Genomic DNA, 27,351 nt, shown 5'->3' on the forward strand with positions numbered 1-27,351 from the left:
ATGCCGAGCGGCAGCTCCGCGGCCCTGGCCCTGCCGCCGCCGCCGCCGCCGCCGCCCGCCGCCGCCGGCGCCGAGCTCGAGGCGGACGCGCTCCCGCTGCCGCTCCGCGAGCGCCTGGCCGCGCTAGGCCTGGACGAGCCGCGCCCGGCGGCGCCCGGCAGCGGGGCCCCGACGCTCAGGGCCGTGGCGGCGGCGGCGGCGGCGGCGGCGGCGGCGGCGGCAGCGGCGGCGGCGGCGGCGCGGGGCCAGGCCCGGCACGGCGGAGCCCCGGACGGGGAGATCGGGGAGGAGGACGAGGAAGACGGGGAGCTGGACGGAGACCTGCTGGAGGAGGAGGACGAGGAGGACGACGACGAGGAGGAGGAGGAGCCGGAGCGCGAGGTGCCGGAGGAGGACCCGGACCGGGCGTCGCTGCTGCTGCTGTCCGCGCCCGCCGCCGCCGCCGCCGCCCCGCCGCCGCCGCTCCCCGGCGGGCCCCTGGGCTCGGTGCTGCTGCCCGCCGCCGCGGCCGCGGGTTTCGAGGCGCGCGACGCCGCCGGGGTGCTGTACGGCGGGGACGATGCTGCTGCCGCCGCCGCCGCCGCCGCCCAGGGCATGATGGCGGCGATGCTGTCCCACGCCTACGGCCCCGGCCCCGGCCCCGGCGCGGCGGCCGCCCTGAACGGCGAGCAGGCCGCCCTGCTCCGGAGGAAGAGCGTCAACACCACCGAGTGCGTGCCCGTGCCCAGCTCCGAGCACGTCGCCGAGATCGTCGGGCGCCAGGGTGAGTGTGTGAGTGACAGTGCGCGGTGGGGATGGCGAGAGGGATGCACAAGGAGATGGAGATGGAGAGATCGGGGTCCTGCCTTGCACGCACGCTGCACCCCCCAACCTCCCCCTATCCATCCCGGTTGTGTTGTGGGTGGCCCCAGTCTCGAACCCTGGCTCGTGTCCAGGCCTCGGAGCTCTCCCCCCCCCCCCATCACCACCAGCAGCAGCAGCACCGTGGAGGAGTCGGGAGTTTTGGGGGGTTTGAGCAAACGGGTTATCTGCTCTTCCCCAGCCCCCTTAAGGATCCCAAATAGAACAGCTATAAATAAATAAATAAATGCATAAGTAAAATCCACCACCCACCCCCCCCCAAACCCGCACCGTGCAGGCAGGGCCTTTCTTTGTGCGTGCAGAAAAAAGGTGTGGAGTTTCTCCAGGCCTCCCTCCTGTCCCGGATTCGGGGTGTCTTTGTGGAACACCCCGCGGCTGGTCCTCGATCCAAAAATAAAAAAGGAACATCAGTGGAGTGGTAAAATTTGGTCGGATCGGTTGTGGAGTCGATGGATGGATGGGTGGTACTGCACGGGAAAAGCTTGCAGGCTTGCAAAAGAGCATGCTTGCTTCAGGCCTTTGCCCAAGAAAGAAACTGGGCAGAAATAGAAATGGAAGCTCGGAGGAAGTTTCCTTGGAGAGGGGATGAAGGGGGTGCAGCGGGCACCACCGCCCTCCTCAAGCTCTTCGGAAACTTAAGCGGAGGAAGAGCCGCCCAACTTGCCCCGGCGCCTCTTTGGGTTCCCTGTGACACATTGGAACGCCCCGGGAACACCACCGGGGTGTCCTGGGCGAAGGGAAATGGAAACAGCAGAGGCCTGGAGTTCAGGAACTTGATGCTGCGAGACCGTTTTCTGTCAATTCTCCTCTTCACTTGGCCCGCACACCAGGGCTGCATGCTTGCAGGCAGACTCCTCCCACACTGCTCAGACAAAGGACCTGGGTCTCAGATTCCAGGAGTGGATTTGTGAAGGTGGGGGAAGGGGTTGCCCCAATACCTCTGGAGCCGACATTTTTCAGGGAAGGTCCTCTGCGCTCTATGGAGCTTTTTTTTTTTTTTTTTTTTTTTTTTTGTCCTTTTATGAGAGATGAGAGGGGGAAATCATTACCTGGACCAGCCTCATTACAAGATGGTTTTAGATTGGTGGATGCCAGTATCTTCCGTTAGGTGGAGAGAGCGCATTGTTGGGGTCAAAGAAAGAGAAATGATGGCCCCGCTGTTTTAAATGAGCTCATCTTTCCCAAGTGGACCAAAGTACACAGAAATAAGAGGTCTTGGCAAAAGGGTGGTTTCAGATGTCATCTGGCTCCTGTCTTACCTCAAATTGAATGGGGATAGCTCATCAAATCTGACTAGGATTTTAGTTAAGAACATGGCATGGAATCTCTAAAAGAAAAGATACATTATTTCAGACGGCTCTTTTTGGGCGGCATTAAAGCTACTGTTGAAAAAGCTGGAGCCATTCGAATACAGATTTATTTCTGTGGTTTGTAAATAAGTTTCATGTGCCCTTTTTTGTTTATTCGTTTGTTTTTGCAATACTTCGATTAACCCACGAGAGACCTAGAAACAGTTGAAGAGACAATGGATTAGTAATGACAACTGTGGTGTGTTAGTAAGTTTCCAGATGCATGACAACATCAGCCCAACCCTGAGGGGCCTGTGGAGAACTTGCTAAGATTTTAACACAGGGAAAACATGGGAAGAAAGTGAGGAACATTGTAAGGGAAGTCTGGAGTCTCTAGGTGTGATTGTAGAGCTGTTGAAGACACTTAGGCATATAAAGGACAGAGACCTGGAAAGGTTTGTGAGAAAGAATATGTTCTGGCCAGGGTAAGAAAAATCCTTGCCACCATGCTGGGTAGCCACTTGATCAGCAAGGTTGACTCTGTATGCTTATAGTATGATGGGACAACAAAGGAACAAAAACATTTACATGCTAGTTCTATTATGAGACAGAATAGCAACATATTCAGTATATGTAGTTAGGGTAATCTTTGATTTTTATTTTTGCTTATTTTTTTTTATATATATATATAAAAACCCAGACATAGGCTAACTGGGTACAATCCCAGCACCTCATGTGATTCCCCCAAACATCACCAGGAAGAAATAAACACTGAGTGCGACTGGGTGTGGCTCCAAAATCAATAAAATTAAGAAACTCTTAATTACACAGACTTTTGTCTTACTATGAATCTATTATCTGTTTTTTTGCTTTTTGTTTTTTCGGGTCACACCCAGCAGCGCTCAGGGGTTACACCTGGCTCTACACTCAGAAATCGCTCCTGGCAGGCTCAGGGGACCATTTGGGATGCCGGGATTCGAACCACCGTCCTTCTGCAATGCAGGGCAAATGCCTTACCTCCATGCTCTCTCTCAGGCCCCTGAATCTATTATCTGAAAGACAATTTGAATCCCAGGTTGGTTGGTTTGTTGCTAAAGTGTTGGAGTTTTTTTGTCTTAAGTGCTGTTGGGTTACAAAAGGGGTGAGAATCCATTTGCCTTAGGATAGAAAAATACATTGATGACTATTCCTTTGCGCTTAATAATTTTCTAGATTTTGTGGGGCACACTGTCAGCTTAAGTCTTATGAGCAGATGAGTTTGAAGGGTTTATCTAGTGGACCATTGGCCTTTTGACACTCAGCAACACTGTAAAAAGATCTGTATTGCTTCACTCCTTTGGATAGCCGGACGACTTATAATATTTGCATCTCTCCTGTGATAAATTCCCCATAGAGAATACCTCTCTTAGTGAGTGCAACAGGGCCAATCATTTAATTTATATGTTTGCTTTGGATGAGTTAAATTTTCATCCTTAAGAATTATACATCTTGTTCATTACCTGAAGTCATAATTTTCTGTCTGGCACCTCTTAATTAGTTTTAGAAATAATTATGTCACAGATGGAGACATTTATGACTTCAGCTCTGAAGCAGAGTAGAACAAATGGAATTCTGAGTTTTATAGACTAGCGGTTCATGTAGGCCTCTAATTCTAGTGTCTTACAGAACAACAAAGGACTGCTCTTAATAATAATGAAAGTTGGCATGGCAGAGCTGACTTCATATTTATACTCCCCAGTAGCATATGATTGTTTGCAAGTGTTACATTGTCCTTATGTGTTAATTTTTTCAGCTCAGGCACTGGTTTATAATAGAGGTACTGTTTCAGAAATACAGTGCTGTCTACCACATTGTCTCTAGGCCCCTCCTAATTCTGCTGACTCTCCCCCCACACACACACACACCTTCCACTTAGCAAACTCAGGTATGTAGGTCTTCCTGGAGAAGACCCACATTTTATTTCTGTGCTGGGCTCCTGGGTTATATACAGTGCCAAGGATCAGCCCAGGCCTCCAGTGTCTATGCAGGTACCCTGCCTCTTTTGCTTCCTCTAGACTAGAGCTAACCTAACCTTTTTGTTTGCTTGTTTGGGGCCCCTACCTGACCTTGCTTAAGGTTTACTCTTGCCTCCCTACACTGAGATCAGTCTTAGTGATGCTCTGAGGATCAAAGGTAGGTCTGCTGAATCAAGCAAGCAATGCCTTCCAATAATTCTTCCAATTCCAAGATCTAACCTGCAAGACACATTGACTATGGTCAGAAAATTAAATCTCTTACTGGAGTTTTACTTTAGTAGTTACTCATAGGGACTTTCCCCAAACTGCATAGTCATTGATAATGCAGTCAAAAAAGTGAACTTGAGGGTCAGAGAGATAGTACATGGGTGAGTTGCTTGCTTTTCACGTGGCTGTGTTCCATCCCCAGCATTTCAGATGGTCCTCAAAGCCTGAAAATCAAGAAAATAGAGCTCTACCCGTTCTAAATTAATTAATTTTGAATAATATTACTTCTTATATTATAAATGTTTTATATTATCATTTAAGATTATATGCATCCTCAACTTTTTTTGTGGAGGTCCACTTAGTTGTGCTCTGGGCTTACTTCCTGGTGGTGTTCAGGGCACCTTATGTGGTTTGGTTTATACTTAAACTCAGTTTCAGTATAAGTAAAACAAATACCTTACCTGCTGTTATCTGCTATGCCCTAAGCTCTTTAGAGATTTCAGTGATGTACATCTTGTTTTTAGCCTCATGTCATAGTCTAAAAAAACTGTCTCTAGTTTTTTAAAATTGTATAGGCTGGGGCCGGAGAGATAGCATGGAGGTAAGGCGTTTGCCTCTCATGCAGAAGGTCATCGGTTCGAATCCCGGCGTCCCATATGGTCCCCCATGCTTGCCAGGAGCGACTTCTGAGCCTGGAGCCAGGAGTAACCCCTGAGCACTGCCGGGTGAGACCCAAAAACCAAAAAAAAAAAAAAAAAAAAAAAAAAAAAAAAAAAATTGTATAGGCTGTCCAAAATTTTTAAACTGGGACTGGAGAAATAGTATTACAGGAAAAGCCCTTTCCAGGAGTAAGCCCTGAACACCACTGTGTGTGGCCCAGAAAACAGTGTGTGAGAGAGAGAATTAAATTTATTCAAGAATAGTATGTATATATAAATTTATAAAACTATATAAAATTTGGGGCCGGAGCAATAGCACAGTGGTAGGGCTTGCATGCGGCTGACCCAGCATCCCATATGGTCCCCCCAGGCAGGAGTGATATCTGAGCACATAGCCAGGTGTAACCCCTGAGCATCAATGGGTGTGACTCAATAACAAACAAAAAGACTATGTAAAATTTGTAAATGTATAAAAATTTGCAGGGGAGGCTGGAGAGATAGTGCATGCTTTGCATGTGGCTGACTAAGGTAAGATTCCTGGCACCTCATTCTGGCCAGGCATTGAGCATTGCTAGGTATGGTCCAAAAACAAATGCAAAACTGTTTTAAAAATAAAGTAAAATGGAAATCAAAGGATCTCCCTGTATTCTACTATATTTTTTGCATTCTATTTTAGTTTATTACCCTTTTGAAAAAATCTTTTTATTGAGTCTTAGTCCATCTCCACTGATCCCTATTATTGTGTGTCATACATTTAAAATGTATGGATGCTAAATTGCTTCTATTTCTTAAATGTCTTTGACAGTTCTTTGTAAGTCTCTTAGGGTGGAACCACTCCACAAGATCTAATGCAACTGAAATACAAAGTACATATATGTTTGCCTAGATGAGTGAGAAAATTTGGTTTTGCTGTAAATGAATTCCTGTTTAAAAAAAAACACATTTCATGAGAAGAAACAATTTTAGAATAATGCTAAATAAAGCAATGTGTTTGGGTATTTTTTCTCTTCTCTGGATCAGGGCGGGTTACTGGCCTCTTTCCCACATACTGTGATACGCTGTAGCATTGTCCTTTAACCCTGCCAGGCAGTTGTTCCCACTTGATAGGTGTAGAAAAAAGGTGACTTGAGTTCAAATAATGGAACTTGGATTCAGATCTTTGTTTGGCATCAAAGATAAGGTTCTTTATTTACAGTTTTAGGGGGTGGTACACACCCCGTGGTGTTCAGGAGCTCCTCTGAGGTCACTGCTCGGGGGGAGGAGGGTGAGGTAGGAAGGATTGATTGCTTAGGAACCAGGGCAGTGCTGGGCATGGAACCCAGGAGTCACACTTTAAAAAATGTGATAACACGACTTGCTACCCTGCATCCTTATATTGTAGTTTTAGTGTGTCTAAAGTTTAATAGTCATTAATGGTTCAGAAATGGTTTTTTATTTGGGGTGAGGGGTGTTGCACCTGGTGCCCAGAGCTTGCTCCTGCCTTTGGGAACAGTATGGGATGTAGAGATTGGCCCCCTGCCAGACAGGAGCCCTACTTGGTGGACTCTCGGGCCCTTATAGTGTGTGTGTGTGTGTGTGTGTGTGTGTGTGTGTGTGTGTGTGTGTGTATGTGTGTATGTGTGTATGTATGTATACAGACACGCCAACTTTAAAAGTTGAATATTGATTGTGAACTCTTAAGATTCTAAACTTTAAGCTGCAACTTTGATATTAATTATCATTAATAATCATTAGAATTTGGACCACTGGGAAGACTTCAGTTATAATTGTTTTGCAAATGGGTGGAGAAATCTGCCTTTTCTTCCTGCTCTATCCTGCTAATGAACTGATGATTCACTTGAGAGGAAATGGAAAATAAAGTGGTAATTGAAGGGTATATTTTGTACTTTTAGGTTACCAACAATCTAAAAATGATACAGCAAGCCCAGTATTTCAGAACTGTTACTTTCTTAGGAGCTTTCTATTTAGAAAAATTTCTGACAGTGTTATGGACTGTGACTCTGACGCTAGGTAGTTCTTACACCTTAAAATTTCAAGGAAAAACAATATTTTCATTATGAAATGCTTAAAATATTGCAGGTTTTATTTTTAACACATTTAATATTTATACAGGTTGAACTGTTTGTGCCTTAAGCTGAAAACTATTTTAGGAGCTGGAGTGGTTTAGGAACCCTACTCCAGGGGATAGGGCACTTTGTTTGCACACCGCCAACCCAGGTTCAATTGGAGCATCCCATATGGACCCCTGAGCCAGTCTCCTGAGCCCAGAGACTGCATAAGTCCTGAGCACCATGAGGTGTGGCTAAAACAAAACAAACATTTCTTTTTATCTTTTAACATCTTCTGTACAGCTATGATAATAGAGTCAATAATCAGAAATTGAAATTCCAATTCTGAGTTGTTGTTTTTTTTTGTTTTGTTTTGTTTTTGGGAGGCACACCCCACAATGCTCAAGAGTTGCATCTGGGTCTGCACTGAGAAGTCATTCCTGATGGACTTTGAGGACTGTATCAGATGCTGGGGGTCTAACCCAGGTTGACCTCATACAGGACAAGTGCTCTCCCTACCCACTGTGCTATTGCTCTGGTTCCTTAATTCTGAACATTCTGCCATTAATTTTTTAATTTGTGTTCTTGAAAAATCACTTAATTTACCTAGACCTTAAAACTTTTTTAGCTAGAAAATTGACACTATGAAATTGTGGTAAGCACACTGCTTTTGTTAACTTGAAATTAATTTGAACTGCTCTTTAATTTCATTCCTCTTGAAGTTATGAAACTTACCTTGACTTTAGTGGTAAGTTTTCTGATCTTCCATGATGGAGGCAGCCGCCCTCTTTCCAAATGCTGCCTAGATACATGGCATTTCTCTCCATATAGACTAAATTATACTTTGGTAACAGAACCCCAATATTTCAATCCCAAAACAACAAAACATCATTATTTATAGGGATTCTGTTTCTTGCAGTCATTTAGGACACAGGTCAAGGAGCAGCAACTCTCATCTCAAGAGACAGAGTTCGATTTTATACGCTCAGGGCTATCAGTGTTATGCCGGAAGTCACTGTTCCATTAATCAGCAAATCATCTGACCACACCTAGCTTCATGGCAGTAAAATGTATTACAACCATATTGTCATCTGCAGGGGGAAGAGAATCCTGGTTAAATCCATAAGAATTAACTCAGTGATATTTTTGTGATTCATATTACCAAAATTTTTTAAATTCATTTATTCCATGTAGATTTTTTATCATTTAAGCTCTGAACAAAATCAGAAGAATTTGAAGTATTTTCAGTTTTTTAGAAGCATCTTTTAGGAAGCTAAAACTAGATCTAGATAATCTGTTCTTCTTAAACCCCTTTTATTGTCAGGTGATTTAAAGATTATTATTGAGTCCCAATCATTTGGTCCCAAACTAAATACAATCTAGTATCAATTGGCTCTGTCCCACAAGGATAGAAGTTACCATTAAAATCAAGAAAAGCATGAACTTTATCATAATTTGTGTTTGTTCTTAGCTTTTTTCCATGCTACTTTAGATATCATATAGAAACTTACAAAGATTAAGTTGATCCTTACGTATTTAAGATAGTTCTTAATGTTAGGACTACCTACTCATATGCTAAATTTACTTATGCTAAATGAATGTATGCACATCCTAATGCCATTTTTATATTAGATCTTTATTCAGTGTCTGTTTTGTTGTTGATTAATTTTATTTGGGGCCACAAATAAAAAGAGGTGCTCAGGGCTCCTCCTAACTAAACTCAGGAATAACTCCCAGCAGGCCCAAGAGACCACATGGGGTACTGGGATGTTAGAACCTTTCATAACTGTATTTGAGAATTAAGAACAATTCATTTGGACTTGGTTGACTTTGTCTTGGTAGCAAAAAAATTACATATGTAGGGAAGCCTGGTTTGATCACAAGTAAAGTTGCATTGTAGAGTAGTGAAATCAAACTTTAAGATAATGATCTGAAAAAAATGATGATCTGAATTTTGGTTTTTTTGTTGTTATTTTATTTTATTTATTTATTTATTTATTTATTTTTTGATTTTTGGGTCACACCGACAGTGCTCAGGGGTCACTCCTGGCTCTATGTTCAGAAATCGTTCCTGGCAGGCTCATGGAACCATATGGGCTTGCCGGGATTCGAATCATTGTCCTTCTGCATGCAAGGAAATGCCCTACCTCCATGCTATCTCTACAGCCCCCCTCTTTTTTTTTTGGTTTTGGTTTTGGGGCTACACCGTTGATGCTCAGGGGTTAGTCCTGACTATGTGCTCAGAAATCGCTCCTGGCAGGCTAGTGGGACCATATGGGATGCCGGGATTCAAACCATCATCCTTCTGCATTCAAGGCAAGCACCCTACCTCCATGCTATCTCTCCAGCCCCATTTTTTGTTTGTTTTGTTTTGTTTTGGGGCTACACCCATTGATGCTCAGGGGTTACTCCTGGCTATGCATACGCTCAATCGCTCCTGGCTTTGGGGAACACAGGGAATTGAACTGAGGTCTGTCCTAGGTCAGCCACTTGCAAGGCAAACACCCTACTGCTGTGCTATTGCTTCTTCCCCTTAACTGAATACTTAAATGAAAAAATGCAGACATAGAATTAGAGATGTATTACAGGACTAGGGTACGCTTCCAAATTGAGTTTGATCCCTGTTACCACATACCATTCCCATAGCACCTCTAGGAGTAAACCCTGAGTATTATTTAGTGTTGTGTAGACTAAAAATATAAGTATATAAAGAGTCCATGAGTTGCCCAAAAATGAAATAAAGGGAGGGAGGAAGGAAGCAATTAGGTGTTACTGAAGATAAGCCATAGGCATAGGAGTCTGAAGGGAGGGTGGTAGTATTCATCAAGGTACCTGGAAAGTCTCCCTCAAAAGTTGTCACTGCACCCATTTGTATTTGGGGGCTGATATTTTAAATCACTCTCTTTCCACTGCCATTCTCCCCTCCCCTCTTGCTTTGATGCTACCTTCTAATAAGTATTATTTAGTATAATATGGGGAAAAATATAAAGTTAGAAAACTACATGCCATTGATGTGTGGACAAAGAAAAACTTGTTTCTCCCCACCCTCCCCTTTTTGTGGTAAGAAAAAAGTTTGAGAAACAGTACAAATTCACTGTACAGTTTAAAATATATAGATGAGGATTTGGAGATAGAGTTTGCATATGGCAGATCTAGGTTCAGCCCCCAACACACCATCTGGTTTCCTGTGCCCCACTAAGAATGATCCTTTAGCACAGAACCAGGAGTAAGCCCTAAGCATAGCACGTGTGGCCCAAAAATAAAACCAAAAAAAGGATGAGGCATAGCCTCAGGTTTTTTTTTTAAAGAAAGGAAAATATGTGTAAATAAAGTTATATATGTAAGTATAAGTAAAGTTTAGATTGTTCTTATCGCTAGAACTCTTCTGAGCCAATGGTAATTAAGTCAAGAACTATAATTATAGTATGTCTTTCTTTAAATTATCCAAAGTACATGTTTTTTACACTTAAGATATACTCTGAATTTTTGGGATTTGTTTGTTTGTTTGTTTGGGGGGTCCACACCTAGCAGTACTTAGGGACTACTCTTGGCTCTGTGCTTGGGGCTCTGCATCCTCTCTGCACTCTTGGCGGGCTTGGGGGGCCAAATAGGGTGCCAGGGATCAAAATAGGGTTGGCCATGTGCATGGCAATTGCCCTACATGTCCCAACTCCTATATTCTCAATTAAAAAAAAAATCAGAACCTTTAAAATTTATTTCCTGGTAAAAAGTTCATTTGGTGTAAGAAGAGAATCATTTACAAATTAATATAATTCCATTATAATATACCTAACTCAGAAAAAAGCTATGATATTCTCTAAAGGTCATGAACCAAATTTATATATCCCTCGTTAGTAACTTGTGCGACTTTTTAGCCTTAATTTACAGATTTTTTTTATGTTTCAATATTAGTGAAAGTCCTATTAATATGAACCTTTAAAATATTTCCATCTTGGGGCCAGAGTGGTAGCACATTGTAGTAAGGCTTTTGCCTTGCACGTGGCTGACCCGGAATGGATGCAGGTTCGGTCCCTGGCATCCCTCATGGTCCTCCAAGCCAGGAGCGATTTCTGAGCGCCATCGGGTGTAGTTTCCCCCCCCTAAAGAAAATAAAAAACACAAAAAATTTTATTTTATCTTGTCTAAATTAAAAGGGAGGGGAAGGTGTATTTTTAAATGTAATTTTGCTTCAACTTAAAATATTCTTGTTTATTTAGGGAAGTCATCTGTATTCCTATGAATTCAATAGGAAAATAAGACAAGTTGAGAATGCTCTCTTTTGAGTAGCTAGTTTATAATTAATTGTAGGCTCACTCTTGTAATGATGTTGACCTAGGTGATCTTCTGTAGTTTTTATATTCTGGAATGCGTTCAGATTTTCTAAAATCTTGCACAGGGAATCGAAATTTCTCTTGCCATTTGATTGTTTTCAACAGGCCTCCTCTCAGTTTTATGTAGAATTTATAATATCTGTGCCTGTTTTTCCACAATCTAAATATATTTTACCTTAAGTAAACCAATAATCAAGGTGTTGAAAGTAACAAGAGGTAGGTCATTTGCCTTCTGTGTGACTGACCAGGGTTCCATTCTCAGTACCCCACATGGTCCCCTGAGCCTACCAGGAGTGATCCCTGAACACAACAGGGTGTAGCCCAAAACACGCACTCATAAAAAAAAAAAAATGAAAACCAATAATCAAGTCTCTAAATGTTTTTAAATATCTATTTTAAATTTTCATTCACCTATTTTTGCAGTGCAAGGGATTGAATTTAGTAATTATTATTTTCTTAACAACAAACATTTAAGTGTTTCATCTCATGATCTATTTATATTTTTACAAGTAAGGGAGCGGATTTGGATATGTAAATAATTTACCCAGGATCTCAAACTAATAATAATAACTTACTAAGACAAACCTGTCTAAGTGGTAAAACAAGCACACTGAAGAAATAATAAGAGGCCAGAACAATAATACAGTCCGCTGTTCAACCTGGAGTGATTCCTGTGTAAACTCTTAAGCACACCCCAGTGTCACCCTTCCAAAAACAACAAAAATAATGATAATAGAGATATATCCTTACCACCCCCCCCCAAAGAATCAATATAAGAAAATAACATTGGTTGGTCAGTTGGGGAGTGATGACACTCTGATGGGTGTGGTGATGATGGGATAGTGTACGCAAGAAACTATTATTAACAGTATTGTAGGGGCCAAAAAAGTACAGCTCCTAGGGCTTTGGTCCTATGGGATAATTCCCACCCCATCCTCCAACCACCACCAGGAGTAATCCTTGAGCACAGCTGGATGTGACAAAGACAAAACAAATGAAAGGAGTATTCTAGTAGCCCAGACATAGGTATAGAGGGTAAGTCCTTTGCCTTGCACAGGGCCAACTCCAGTTCGATCCATGGCACCCATATGGTTACTCCAAGCACCTCCAGGAGTGACTCCTGAGCACCACTAGATGTGGCCCATAAATATAAATAGGTACTGCCTACTGCCTGAACTAAAAAAGGCAGATCAGTATCTGTATGAGAATATGAACAAGGACATGTACAAAATCCTATCAGTGCTTGGCTTTGATACAAATAGCTCAGAACCGAATCTTAAGTCACTTCTTTTTGTTTTTTGGATCACACCCAGCAGGGGACCATATGGGATGCTGGGACTTGAACTGTGGTCCATCCAGAGTTGGACGCATGCAAGGCAGACACCCTACCACCGTGCTATCGCTCTGGCCCCATCTTTTCATTCTTAATGCCAATAAAATTGCTAGAAATATAGTTTGATACTTAATTATTAGATTAAAAACATTACTTTAGGTTCCATATCTTGCCTAAGGAATCAGTCAACTTCAAGTTGTCTTTAGAGTTTTTGTTAAAAAAAAAATTGAGGGGCCAGAGTGATACAGCAGCGGTGAGGCGTTTGCCTTGCATGCAGCCGACCCAGGACTGACCCGGGTTTGATCTCTGGTATCCCATATGGTCCCCCGAGCCTGCTAGGAGCAGTTTCTGAGCACAAAGACAGGATTAACCCCTGAGCACTGCCAGGTGTGGCCCAAAAACCAAGAAAAGAAAAAGTACAGTTGGTGCTCTTTGTGTTAAGATGATAGTCATATGAAGAGCCAGAGAAATAGCACAGCAGTAGGGCGTTTGCCTTGCACATGTCCAATCCTGGATGGACCCCAGTTCAATTCCCAGCATCCCATATGGTCCCCCGTGCCTGTCAGGAGCGATTTCTTTTTTTTTTTTTTTTTTTTTTGATTTTTTTGGGCCACACCCTGTGACGCTCAGGGGTTACTCCTGGCTATGCGCTCAGAAGTTGCTCCTGGCTTCTTGGGGGACCATATGGGACGCCGGGGGATCGAACCGCGGTCCGTCCTAGGCTAGCGCAGGCAAGGCAGGCACCTTACCTCCAGCGCCACCGCCCGGCCCCAGGAGCGATTTCTAAGGGCAGAGCCAGGAGTAAGCCCTGAGCACTGTCGGGTGTGACCCAAACCCTCCCCCCCAAAAGATGCTGTTCATATGAATACCACTAATAACATAAGCAAATCTAAAAATAACGGATGAAGTTATTGAAATGCCTTTGATACTGATACATAAAAGATTGGGGGGGGGGGGTGGTGCGTTGATTGGTTTTGGGGACCACACCTGGCAATATATATTTGAGTTATTCCTGACTGTGCTCAGGAATTACTCCTGGCAGTGCTTGGGCTTATACGGCAAGCCAGGCATCTGACCTGGTAAAGCAGGTGCCCTACCTGCTGTGCTAAATATAGTTCCAGTCCCAAAAGTTGAGATTTTATTTATAAGAAGAGTTACAGAGGACATTTGAAACCCTAGAAAAGAAAGGTTCCTGGGCCTGGAGAGATAGCATAGCAGCGTTTGCCTTGCAAGCAGCCAATCCAGGACCAAAGGTGGTTGGTTTAAATCCCAGTGCCCCATATGGTCCCCCGTGCCTGCCAGGAGCTATTTCTGAGCAGACAGCCAGGAGTAACCCCTGAGCACCGCCGGGTGTGGCCCAAAAACCAAAAAAAAAAAAAAAAAGAAAAGAAAAGAAAGGTTCCTAATTTAAGTACTTTAAGTGTTGAATTAAATGTGTGCCTAAGAAACATTGTTTTATTGGAATTTAGTTACTAGTGACCTTTGAAAACTAATACTAAAACAGAGTTCTTGTAAAGTTAAACTTTTGAAGATCACCTGTTTAGACGCTTTCAGGAAGAGATGGCCATTATTTTTCATAAAATCGTCCAGATGACCCCTATCAAATCTTGGGTCTGAGATCAGACTTCCAGCTAGGAGATACATATATATTGGTTTTGGGCTATAGCCTATGATGCTCCAGGGGTTACTCCTGGCTCTACTCTCAGAAGTCACTCCTGGCAGGCCCTGGGGGACCATATAGGACACTGGGGATCGAACCCATATGCAATGCAAACACTTCACTGCTGTGCCCCTAGCTGGGAGATCTTAAGTAGTTTAGCTCTCATGCATTTCTAAATCACTATTATGATGATTAAAGGGGATTCAGCCTAGGAGAACTTGGAAAAACTGAAGAATGTATTTCAAAGACAATCCTAGTCTTCCAGCCATTGGATTCAGTTTACTCATAAAAGGCTTGAAAGGAGGAGGGAGTGGAAATTGGGTTCAGGGAACCCTTTACGCCCAGGGAAATTGCTCCAAGGACTCATCTACTTTACATGCTAGGGACCCCAGGGACTTCCAACTCATTGTTGGGAACTGCCCCTGAGCAACACTGGGGGTGGCCTAAAAAATTGTCTTTTACTGAGAAACATTAAATATTTGGCACTGCAGTAGCATTTAAATACATTTTATTTTCTTCCTTTTAGCAACCGAATAAGTATCTTTCTTACAAGTAGTTTCTTATCTATGAAAATGATTTCAGAGCTGGAGCAGTAGTATAGCAGGTACTTTCCTTGCAAAAGGTCAATCAGGTTTCAATCTCCTGCATCACATATGGTCCCTTATGCACTGCTGGAAGTGATCCCTGAGCTCCAGAATCAGGATAAGCCCTGAGTATTGCTGGTTAGTGATGGTCTGGTCTCGCCAAAGTCTTCTTTGTTCCTAACCAGTACTCAACCTACCTGTCTCTGAAGAAGTGACTAGATACGTGTATGTAAAATATGGGAATATATGGGGCCAGTGAGGTGGCGCTAGAGGTAAGGTGTCTGCTTTGCAACCACTGGCCAAGGAAGGACCACGGTTCGATCTCCCGGCATCCCATATGGTTCCCCCAAGTCAGGGGCGATTTCTGAGCGCTTAGCCAGGAGTAACCCCTGAGCATCAAATGGGTGTGGTCAAAAAAAACAAAAAAAATATGGGAATATATGATCATGCTAAACTTTTTAAACTCCAGAAAGGGGCAACTGGGTTAGTCCCAGATAACAAGGGATCAAAAAATAACAAACTTTGGAAAGGACCTAGCGGTTGAATGACCTGACATTGAAACCACAACTAATGATACTAGATTAAACCTAATTGCTAGTAATCAGTTCTTTGTTCCTTGTATTGTTTCTTTTAATTTGGACTTTGGAAAAATATTTTTTGTTTGTTTGTTTGGGGGCACACCCAGCTGTGCTCAGAGCAACTCTGGCTCTGTACTCAGGGATCACTCTTACAGGATTCAGAGAATACAAGAATATTTGAGGAATGACTTGATATCTGAGAATTTTCTTTAAAATCCTAAACAGATATGACTAGCTCATAATTCTTTTTGTCAAAAAGAGTTTGAGGATTATCTTAACATTTGAGGATTCTTTCTTTAAATACTCAAATCATGGCTAACTCAGGTTTGATCCTGGGCCCCTTCAGGAGTAAGCCCTGAACACCACCTGTATAGCCCCAAACCAAAACTTGGGTCAATTCTTTGTACCCTTAAGATAGAATTTAAATTTACCGTTGTATATGAAAGATTCTCTTGTCTCCTCAGCTAGCCTTTTCCTACTAATCTATATCCTGACCCTTGAAGCCTGCCATCCTGTATCTCTGATTTTGAGCTTTGGCTTTTGCTTCCTTCCCACCTACCAAAACCACTTTCTTCTCGACTGTGAAACCCTTTGAAAGCTTCTTGAGTCATTTTTGTCCCCTCCCCCCTTCTCTGTATAACTGCCTTCTTTAATGCAATTGTCATTTCAGTAGTCTGCAAGCATGCATCACTGTCTGAGAGCAGAGATTATGGTAGCTCCTTTTATACTGCCTGGGAAAAGCGGTTAGCTTTAAGGGGAATGTAGTTTTTGAGTAGGTCAATTTAAGCTTTAGACTGAGTCTTCTTGCAGCTGGAGGCTCAGGAGTGGTTCAGCTGGAAGTGGGTAGGGAAAGCCTTAAAACAAGCAAAGGCCAACTTTTACTTGACTTCACCTATGAAACCACTTCCCTCTCTAAAAAGATACCCTGGCTTGGACCAACCCTTGCTTATGTATTTATTTTTTGTTTGTTCGTTCTGTTTTCTTCACCGTATTCCAGTGACCAATGACAGAAGTAAATATTCAATGAAATTAGGTGATCTATTTAAAGGTTAGAGCTTTTGATCAATCCCCAAACATTTGATTGCTTTTCTTAATATTCTTGCCATAAAAGTTTTAGATTTTGATGCATCACATGCTTTATTTCATTTATTTGTAGAAGGAGAAGGGGGTATAGTCTATTATAATAGTGTGGAGGTTTTGGGGCCATATACCAAACTTTATCTTTACCAGGCTTTTTGTTGACTACTCTCAAGAATCAAACCCAGGTTGAAGGCTTGCAAGGTAAAAGTAAATAACTGGAGGATGGGTCAGAGCTGTTATAGCACAGTGGGTAAGGAGTTTGTCTTGCATGTAGCAGACCCAGGTTCAATCCCCAGCATCTCAGATGGTCACCCGTGCCTGCTAGGAGTAACACCTGAGTGAGCCCCACTGGGTATACCTCAAAAACAAACAAAAAAATTGGAGGAAAGGAAAATGGTAATGTGGAAAGCAGACTATATATTTATATGTATGTATACATCCCTCTGTCCTGAAAATGTCCCCAGAAATTGGTGGGTTTGAAGTGTTACTTGACTTGGCAAAAAAGATTTTTGCAGCTGAGAAATATGGACCTTACAATGGCACAGTTGTTAGAGATCATCTGGGAGGGTGCATGTTAGTTCTGAGAGGTAGAAAAATCTTTCCTGGCTGGCTCCACTGGTTTGAATCCTTGAGGTTTTGCTGGATCTGAAAATACTGGAAAAGTAGAGTGGGGGCAGGCACAGCCTCAGAAATTGGGACTGACTCAGCTGACAGTCCAGAAAAAAGCAAGATTCGCAGTCCTGTAACTCAAATCTGCTCTGCAGATAAAAGAGCAAGAATATCAGACCCTATGAACTTCCGAGAAGGAAAACATCTTAGCCAAGGAGTCAACTGCTGAGACTCTTGTCCGACTTCCTGATCTGTAAAACTGGAAAACTCAAGACCTGGTATCATTGAAGCCACTGTGTGAGGCAGTTTGCTGTAACTCTATGAAACTAAGGCAGAAGTAAAGAACAGAAAATTATGCTTGATTTTAATTGAATTAATGACAGTTTCATCTTAATAGAGTGCTTTATGCTGTAAGCAACAGCATAATTCTCTTGAGTCTTCCAAAGTGTCTTGTAGGGCACTGAATAAGAATATAGTAGAGACATGGCCAACAATCAACACTCTGCTCTTAGTGATTGTGACATTCTTAAGGGCTTGAAATTTTTTACAGTAGTTATATACTCCATAACAATTTATCACTTGTTTAGTGGTGAAACAGATAGCTGCTTTATCTTTCTGTAGTACAGAAGACTACCAAGCATCAGTGTGGATCTGATTCCCTGCTCCATTCTTTGCTAAAATCAAACTATTGGCCAGCACAGAACTTTTTCTCTGGGATCTGGGTTCTTCTCATACAAGTTGTTGAAAGAATTGAATAGATGCAGAATCAAGGTTTTCATTTCCCTTCTAGCTCTCAGCTTCTAGGACTTTGAAGTCCTTCATAGGAATCTGTGGATATGAATTGTTTCCCGGCTTGGTACAGCACATTTCTTTACTACTTAGAGCAGCTGGGGAGAAGGCTCTAAGGTTTAGGATCAAGTCAGGTCCACCTAGATAATCAGGATTATCTCTCTATTTTAAGACAGTTGCATTAGATCCTTGCTTTTTAAACTGTGGATCGATAGAGTTGAACATGGGAATCCATCACACTCACACACATATTTATGACAAAGTAAATTTATGGCTTAGCAGTAAATGTTTGATCCATACTTTATGCATAGAATGTCAATTTTTCTCTTCTAAGAGGTTTTTTGAGTGAAAAGCTTTAAGAATCCTTGATTTATATCATAATTCTGCATCTGGTTCTCTTATTAATAATAAGTTTTCATATTTAGAAAACTGAAAAGTGAACTTAATTATTATTTAAGACTTTTGTGATTCCCCTCATCACCACAGCATAGAACATTTTACATTGTGTTCCTTGTGCACATATTTAACTAAAATGAAACAGTTTGATATGGGGCCACACCCATTGGTACTCAGGACTTATTCCCAGCTCTGTACTAAGAAATCACTCCTGGCAGGCTCGGGGACCCTATGAGATGCTGGGAATTGAACCCAGGTCTGCAGCATGCAAGGCAAGCTCCCTACTCACTGTGCTGTTGCTCTGGCTCCCTGAAACAGTTTAAAATTCTGTTTAGTATTTTCTTTTAGACAAAAGTATTGTCATTCTTGTTTGAGAAACTGAAAGCACTATCATTCCCATTCCTTTCTTTCTTTCAATTACTCTCCCAGCATCAGAAGATCTCGTAGTTGTGTGTAGGCAGCTAGAGGGTTCTGGAAAGCAAAATTGAGCCTTTTTATCCCAGGGAGTGACAGAACAGGAATTTTGGCTGCAGCTAACATGTTTCAAGGTAAAATGTGACCCAGCCACACTGATAAAGGGAAAGTGTGTTCCTACTAGGGAGGTAAATGAAAGACTCTTGGGGTTTTTTTATTTTTATTTTTTTTTGGTTTTTGGGCCACACCTGGCTATGCTCAGGGGTTACTCCTGGCTCTGTGGTCACAAATCGCTCCTGGCAGGCACGGGGATGCTGTAATTCGAGCCACTGACCTGCATGCAAGGCAAACGCCTTACCTCCATGCTATCTCTCCGGCCCCAATGAAAGACTCTTAATTTTAGGAATTTACTTCCAAATAAAAATGTAACTATAAAGGGCCGGAGTGATAGCACAGCGATAGGGTGTTTGCCTTGCACACTGATGACCCAGAACAGACCCAGGTTCAATTCCCAGCATCCCATATAGTCCCCCGAGCCTGCAAAACAAACAAACAACAACAACAACAACAAAAAAAACTATGAAACTTACTGCTACTATCCTAGTCTTTTTTTTGTTTTTGTTTTTGTTTTGGGGCCATACCCACTGATGCTCAGGGGGTTACTCCTGGCTATACACTCAGAAATCGCTCCTGGCTAGGGGGGACCATATGGGACGCCAGGGGATCGAATTGTGGTCAGTCCTTAGGTCAGATGAGCTACGTGCAAGGCAAATGCCCTACTGCTGCACTATTAGACTGGCCCCTAGTATCCTAGTCTTTAAACCAAATAATTTCTCCCCCTTGACTACCTTGAACATATATAATACATATATAACTTGTCAGAATATCAGGGTTTTATATTTATGGCCCTACTTACACTACTGGATACTGAGGCTTGAGTACTCAGGATACTCTTGGCTCTGTCCTCAAGGATTACTCGTGGCATGACTTGAGGACCTTGTGCCATGTCAGGGATCAAGCCCAGGTTACTCACATACAAGGACCCCATCTGCTGTACTATCTCTCCAGCCCTTTATGTTGGCTTGTATGTGTAGCAGTAGAAAGCAAGTGTTGGTCTTTACATATATGCCCTTTTTTTTGGTTGGGGGGTCACACCCGGCAGCTTAGGGGTTACTCCTGGCTCTATGCTCAGAAATCGCTCCTGGGGGACAGAGAGATAGCATGGAGGTAAGGCGTTTACCTTTCATGCAGAAGGTCATCAGTTCGAATCCCGGTGTCCCATATGGTCCCCCGTGCCTGCCAGGAGCAATTTCTGAACATGAAGCCAGGAGTAACCCCTGAGCACTGCCGGGTGTGACCCAAAAACCACAAAAAGAAAAAAAAGAAAAGAAAAAAGAAATCGCTCCTGGCGGGCTCGGGGGAATATATGGGATGCCGGGATTCGAACCACCAGCCTTTGGCATACAAGGCAAACACCTTACCGCCATGCTATCTCTCTGGCCCCTACATATATGCTCTTTTTCTTTCTTTTTTTTTAAGCCACACCCTGTTGTGTTCAGGGCATTCTCCTGGCTTTGTGCTCAGAGTTTACTCTTGACAGGGTTTAGGGGAACCATGTGGGATGCCAGGAATTGAGCCCAGTTCTACTGCACACGAAGCAAAAACGTCCTACCTGGCCCTCATCTCTTTATTTTACATAATATAATTTTATTTCTCAAGTGCTCAGAGATCATCTTGGCAGTGCTTGATATTCACAATGGTCAACAGGAGTTTTAATTCTATCCTGAGCACTACTTGAGCCCCAAGCCCTACCAGGACTGATTCTCTGATAGCAGAACCAGGAATTAAGTCTTGAGTCCACCAAACAAAATAAACTAGTGGTCTAAAATACTCCCAAGAAGTAATTTCTTACAGTTTTGTACTTAAAAATAGTAAAGCTTTTTTTTCCCTTTACTTTATATATATTTTACTTTATATCACCAAACTTGCCTTCTTTGGAATTGCCATTTAGCGATGAACAACGCTATAGCTCATTCAAGGCCCCAAGTTTGATCCTTGGGACTGTGGCCCAAGTACCTCTCGGAGTTGCCCTCATGACCATGACCCCCAGCACCACTTTGTTCTCAAGTTAGATTTTATTTTTTTTTTCAAGTTAGATTTTTAAACTGGAGTCTCCAACGCCCACTGAGTAGGTTCACATCACTCTATAAATAGCCAAGAGAAAGGGACCTGAGTTTTTCTGCTGTAAGCAGCACCCACTCACTGTGCTGAATGAAACTTGAGGGGGTCTGTCTGCATGCATAAGATAGGGATGTTTTCCTTGGCCCTGGAACAGAACTGATGAAATGATACCAAATAAAGAGGGTGACGATGAGTGTTTGGAAGTACCAGGAATATTGGTCAGGATAGTCTCCGGCAATCTGGTGATGGTGGTGAGTAGGTAACAGCATCAAAACCATAAACCATAACACAACTGTGTAAATACCTGACCTACACTGTAATTAAATAAAACAGGCACTTCTTTAACATACAGAAATTTAAATGATGCTTTGTTCTGGTTTTCTAATTAATTTTCTGTTGTGGCACATTTTCCTACACTCAGAAGTTAAGTCAGTTTAATTTCATAGTTCATTAATTGCAAATATAAACTTTATAGCAGCAACCTTTTTATTATAAACATTAAATGTCTTTTACAGTATCATAAATTCAACTAATTATAATTTCTTTGTAATCCATAGCTATTCCCTCTCCTTGTATGCCCTTCCTTCTTGACTTCATTCAGCCTTTTCATTGCAAGGAAGTGCTTTTCCTTGCAGCTTTGCTTTTTAACACACCATCTTAAATCCAGCCTTCAGGTTAGAGAAAACCCCAGCATCAGATGTATTTTCTTCATGATCAGTACCTAAGATTCAGCCTTGAGAGTGTAGCCATTTGTTTTAAATTCTTCGAGTATGTTGGAAAAGGGAGCTAGATCATTTGTGGTTAAGTTCCAAAAGTTTTAATAGTAGGTTGAGTAAAGTGTTGAATATGCGATAATTGAGGTTGGTCAACTCCCTTCAACAAAATTTGATTTGAGTAGCTAGGATAGTGAATTCTTGAAAAGCTAGGTTAGGAACCAAAACAAACAATTTAAAAAAACAAAGCAGCGTGTACTAGAAAGGCTCAGTGTTCTTTTAGTCACCCCCCCACACCCCCCAGGGATTTAGGGTTGTTTAAAGATGGGAAGCCAGTCCCCAGTGAGAGGAAACTTCTTGGAGAAGCATCTGAATTAAAAACCTGCAGGGCCAGAGCCATAGCACTGCTGGTAGGGCACTTCCCTTGCACACAGCAGCCAATCCAGGTTCAATCCCCAGCATCCCATATGGTCTTCTGAGCCTGCCAGGAATAATTTCTGAGCACAGAGCCAGAAGTAACCCCTGAGTGTCTCTAGGTGTGGCCCCAAAACCAAAATACAGCAACCAAACAAAATAAAACAAAAAAACCTAGAGGACTAAGCAAATGATGCTGGTAGTGAAGAGGCAAGAGCAAAGGAACATTGTAGTTTAGGAAGCAAGGGAACATGTTGGGAGTTTAATGTGGTGTAAGCAGACTGCAGTTTTCAGTGTGAGGGTGGTAAAAGAAAATGAGAGGGAGTTTGAGATAAGTGGGACCTTGTTTGCTTTTTATGAACTTTAAAGCATGTATGCAAAGAAGTGATCTTGTCATCTGGTCTTTATTTAGAAAACATCCTTTAATTAAAGGGGAATATAAGGAAAGGTTTGGAGTGGGACAAGTACTCCAAAGGCTTGGACTAGCATTTTTGCAGTCACACGTGAAAAATGCTGTGTGTATATACAGGCTTATTTTGTGTACTTAATTTATTGAAGGCAAAAAGGGAAAAGGAAAAGACTTGCCCAAATGATCTTTGACCAAAGCTAGCAGCTTTTATTTTCAAAGATCTGGATAGTTGTTATCATGAGGACAGATGTATTTAGGCAGGCTGTATGGTAAGTAATCTTTGAAAAGTTTACCTCGGAATGTTATGCATTGGTTGAATATTTGACATTTTAAATTACGGTTGAAGCTTTCTAAACTTTTATTTTTTAAGTGGGAGGGCATACCTGGCAGTGCTCAGGCTTATTTCAGGCTCTGTGCTCAGAAATTACTGCTGGTGGGTTTGGAGAACCATATAGGATGCAGGGACTCTAACCTGTGTTGATTAAGTGCAAAGCAAGCACCTTACTGCTGTACTGTCATTTCAGCCCCTTGAAGTAGAGAATTAAGACTATGCATATATGTCATTGATATATTTGACTTAAATGTACCTTAAATTTGGGGCCAGAGCATTTTAGGAGTAGTCTGATAGTAGTCCTCTAGTGAAACCATACCTAAAACCCTCATACCTAAAACAGTTTCTGGTGTATTTGTTTTAAACTTAGTAAAAACTAGTATGTGTACATAGTGTTTGTATTTAGTTAGTGGGTTTTGTTTTTCTCTATCCCAGAGCTGAGCTTTACAAAGGGAAATGTAATGCTTAATAATAGGATAATTTAGGGGAGGTAATTTCCAGAACAGTGACATAGTTGTGCAATATTAAGAATTCTTAGCCGGGGCCGGAGAGATAGCATGGAGGTAAGGAGTTTGCCTTTCATGCAGAAGGTCATCGGTTCGAATCCTGGCACCCATATGGTCCCCCGAGCCTGCCAGGAGTGATTTCTGAGCATAGAGCCAGGAGTAACCCCTGAGCGCTGCCGGGTGTGACCCAAAAACTAAAAAAAAAAAAAAAAAAAAAAAATAATTCTTAGCCTAAAATAAAAGGACTTGCTAATGTAGTTTGATTGCTGCCACCCCATATGGTCCCCTGAACATAGCCTGGTGTGATCTCAAAACAAAAAGGTTAATCTGTGAAGTCAGATATGTTTGATCCTGGCTTTGTGACTTTGACAAGTGATTTCCCCCCTGATGTACTTTATTTTCTTAACAATAAAAGATTAATATCAGTTCAGAAGCTTACTGTATAGATTTGTGAGGTAATAGATATAAAGTTCTTGTATACATTAATGTCCTTTTTTTTTGACCTTATTAAACCTGACGGCATGGTGGTACATTATTAGTGCTCTGAAAGCCACTAATGACATAATTTTGTTCTTTGTAATATATCATGCCTCATTTGTAATGACTTGTAACAAGAGGTAAGAGAGCTGGGAAGCCTGACCTTTGACTTCTCTACTTGTCTAGTAGAAGTCTCGCCTCTTCCCAAATGAAGGCCCACCAGGCACGCTGCCTTAGGCGAATTAATGAAATTACTTGCGCTGTACCATTATCTAGCAATACGCCCCATCACCACCACCACAACCTAGCAATACATTTTTATGGTAAAGAACAAACTGTCCATCCTGGAGATCTGTGATCTATTTGTCTTTGATCGGTTGGAGTACATGTTGATGCTCACTACATATTTCTTTCTTTGTGACAGGTTGTAAAATAAAAGCACTGAGAGCCAAGACAAACACGTACATCAAGACACCTGTTCGTGGTGAAGAGCCCATTTTTGTTGTCACTGGTCGGAAAGAAGATGTCGCCATGGCCAAACGAGAAATCCTCTCTGCCGCAGAGCACTTCTCCATGATCCGCGCATCTCGAAACAAAAATGGCCCTGCGTTGGGAGGGTTATCGTGCAGTCCGAATCTGCCTGGGCAAACCACCGTTCAAGTCAGGGTCCCCTACCGTGTGGTAGGATTAGTAGTTGGGCCCAAAGGAGCAACTATTAAAAGAATTCAGCAGCAGACCCACACCTACATAGTAACTCCAAGCCGAGATAAAGAGCCTGTTTTTGAAGTGACAGGAATGCCTGAAAATGTTGACCGTGCACGAGAAGAAATTGAAATGCATATTGCCATGCGCACCGGGAACTACATTGAGCTCAACGAAGAGAATGATTTTCATTACAATGGCACAGATGTTAGCTTCGAAGGTGGCACCCTCGGCTCTGCGTGGCTCTCCTCCAACCCAGTTCCTCCTAGCCGTGCACGAATGATCTCGAACTATCGAAATGATAGTTCCAGTTCTCTGGGCAGTGGTTCCACAGATTCCTACTTTGGAAGCAGTAGGCTGGCCGACTTTAGTCCAACGAGCCCTTTCAGCACAGGAAACTTTTGGTTTGGAGATACGCTACCATCGGTGGGCTCCGAAGATCTTGCAGTTGATTCTCCTGCCTTTGACTCTTTACCCACGTCTGCTCAAACTATCTGGACTCCATTTGAACCAGTTAACCCACTCTCGGGCTTTGGGAGTGATCCCTCTGGTAACATGAAGACTCAGCGCAGAGGAAGTCAGCCATCTACTCCTCGTCTGTCTCCTACATTTCCTGAGAGCATTGACCACCCACTTGCTCGGCGGGTTAGGAGCGACCCCCCTAGTACAGGCAACCACGTTGGCCTTCCAATATACATCCCTGCTTTTTCTAATGGTACCAATAGTTACTCCTCTTCCAACGGTGGTTCCACCTCAAGCTCACCTCCGGAATCAAGACGAAAGCACGACTGTGTGATTTGCTTTGAGAATGAAGTGATCGCTGCCCTAGTTCCATGTGGCCACAACCTCTTCTGCATGGAATGTGCCAACAAGATCTGTGAAAAGAGAACGCCATCATGTCCAGTTTGCCAGACAGCTGTTACTCAGGCAATCCAAATTCACTCTTAACTATATATATATACATAAATACTATATCTATATGGACTCGTAAAGGCATGGGTATAATGGTACCCCAGTAAACTTCCTAATGAATTCTTATGACTGTTATCAGGCTTTATTGGGATTAGGCTAAAGTTGTTAGTAAACTTATAAAAGGCTGCTATGGTAACACTAAACCTAAGTGGTCTCTTGTCTATTAGTTTGGTTTGAATTATTAATACTATCCTGTAGACCCAGAGACATAGCTTGTCTAGGAATTGCTAGAGCTGAAGTTGAACTTGGCTGAATGAAGATCATCATAGGTTGTGAGAACCTATGAGGAGGAGGAAGGGTGTGACGTCTTAAGATTTCAAAACGATGGTCCCTAAGCCTAACCACCTTAAGAGTTTATGGAGGGGAGGGTACTTGGCATTACAGATGATCCAGACACTTCCAGTGCTGCCTTCTTTACACTGCCAGTTTTGACAAAACAGGTTTGTTTTTTATTTCACAACAACTTATGCCTAATTCTGCAGGATTGCAAGTAACTTTTTAATGCATTGTGATTACTTACTGGTAATAATAGGGCTGATGGCAGTTGACTAGATCATTGGTTAAAGTTTGGGAGAAAAACTGCTACATTTACCTTCATCTCGCCCAGAGTACTCCAGGCTGGTGTGATCAGTGGATCAGGAATGCAATTGTGTGTGTCTTTTCGTGAAATTCCTACCCATTGCCTCCCTCTGTGAAGGTGGAAACGGCCGCCTGGGTTTTCCCGTTTCAGGCAGGGCTTTGGGATACACCAATATTGGCTCATAATTAAGTATGCGAACATTCCATTCATTAGTCTGATCAAGCTGTTGATTAATTTTTAGACTATAGATCAAAATGTGAAACATTTTACGTTCAATCCATATTTGTCTTGCACATTATAAATATATTTTTATTTTTTAGTAATTTGGGGGAGGGGTGGGAGAGAGGGGAGAATAATGCCCTGAGCATAACTCACAAAGCAGCTGTGACAACCTCCAATCAGTTTACTTCATTTCAAAACTGTTTCCAATCACAAGGAAAAATTTCTTTAAGATCCACTTTTACATTTCACCTGTGGATGTTCTAGTTGTTCATCCTCAGTACGTTCCCCAATCTGTGCTGGTATCGAAAGGACAAAACATTATACTGGTGGGTTTTTCTACTAATTATTTTTTGAAATGTTATTTTCCCAACACAAGAGCTTTTTTTCTCAGTCTAACAAAAATTGAAATCCTATGTGTATTGAATAGTAAATAGACAAATTTTATTTTTTATTTCCACTTGAAGAGTTACATTTCGTATAAAAGTTTACAAATAACGGTTTTTATTTTAATTTTTTCAGTATAAAAAAGTTGCCTTGATGGCATATTATGATGTAATGCTACTTGCTTGTAGGATAGTTAAATGTCAGTATTGAAACCTAATCTTTAGCTGCCGTCTTGTAGATATGAACGAATGTTCACCCAGCATGTATTTTGTATTTTGTTGCATTGTACACTGCAACTAATAAGCCAAGGAATCGACATATATTAGGTGCGTGTACTGTTTCTAAAACCACAAACTAAGAATGATAAATTATCAATATAGTTTAGTATTTGCTAATTTTACTACACTCTTTTGTTATGTATATGTAGGGAAGTCATAGGGATTATAAATTCAATTTGAGTAAAGTTTAAAACCATATATTTTATGATAAAGGGCCTTTAACTTAAGATGGCCAAAGCACTGATATTATATATTTGCTGTAAAGAGAATTATAAGAGTTTTATTTTTCTGATATTAAAAGTTACTTAATAAAGACTTGTTTCCATTAA

The 27,351-nt window shown here is 42.1% G+C and overlaps 1 protein-coding gene across 1 annotated transcript; it reads left to right on the forward strand.

Annotated features, from left to right (window-relative positions):
- Positions 1–27,351, forward strand: MEX3C (mex-3 RNA binding family member C). The gene is made up of 2 exons (XM_049781678.1): positions 1–763; positions 24,309–27,351. Exons 1-2 carry the CDS (start codon positions 1–3, stop codon positions 25,532–25,534), a joined length of 1,989 nt encoding a protein of 662 aa, XP_049637635.1. The 3' UTR covers positions 25,535–27,351.

This window comes from Suncus etruscus, chromosome 10, assembly GCF_024139225.1.
Source record: "Suncus etruscus isolate mSunEtr1 chromosome 10, mSunEtr1.pri.cur, whole genome shotgun sequence".
In the NCBI taxonomy this organism is placed as follows: domain Eukaryota; kingdom Metazoa; phylum Chordata; class Mammalia; order Eulipotyphla; family Soricidae; genus Suncus; species Suncus etruscus.

Excerpts from the sequence above, each read along its gene's own strand:
- MEX3C (XM_049781678.1), top strand. The coding sequence starts at position 1 with ATGCCGAGCGGCAGCTCCGCGGCCCTGGCCCTGCCGCCGCCGCCGCCG. Across the intron at positions 764-24,308 it reads CGAGATCGTCGGGCGCCAGG|GTTGTAAAATAAAAGCACTG; the intron begins GTGAGTGTGTGA and ends TCTTTGTGACAG.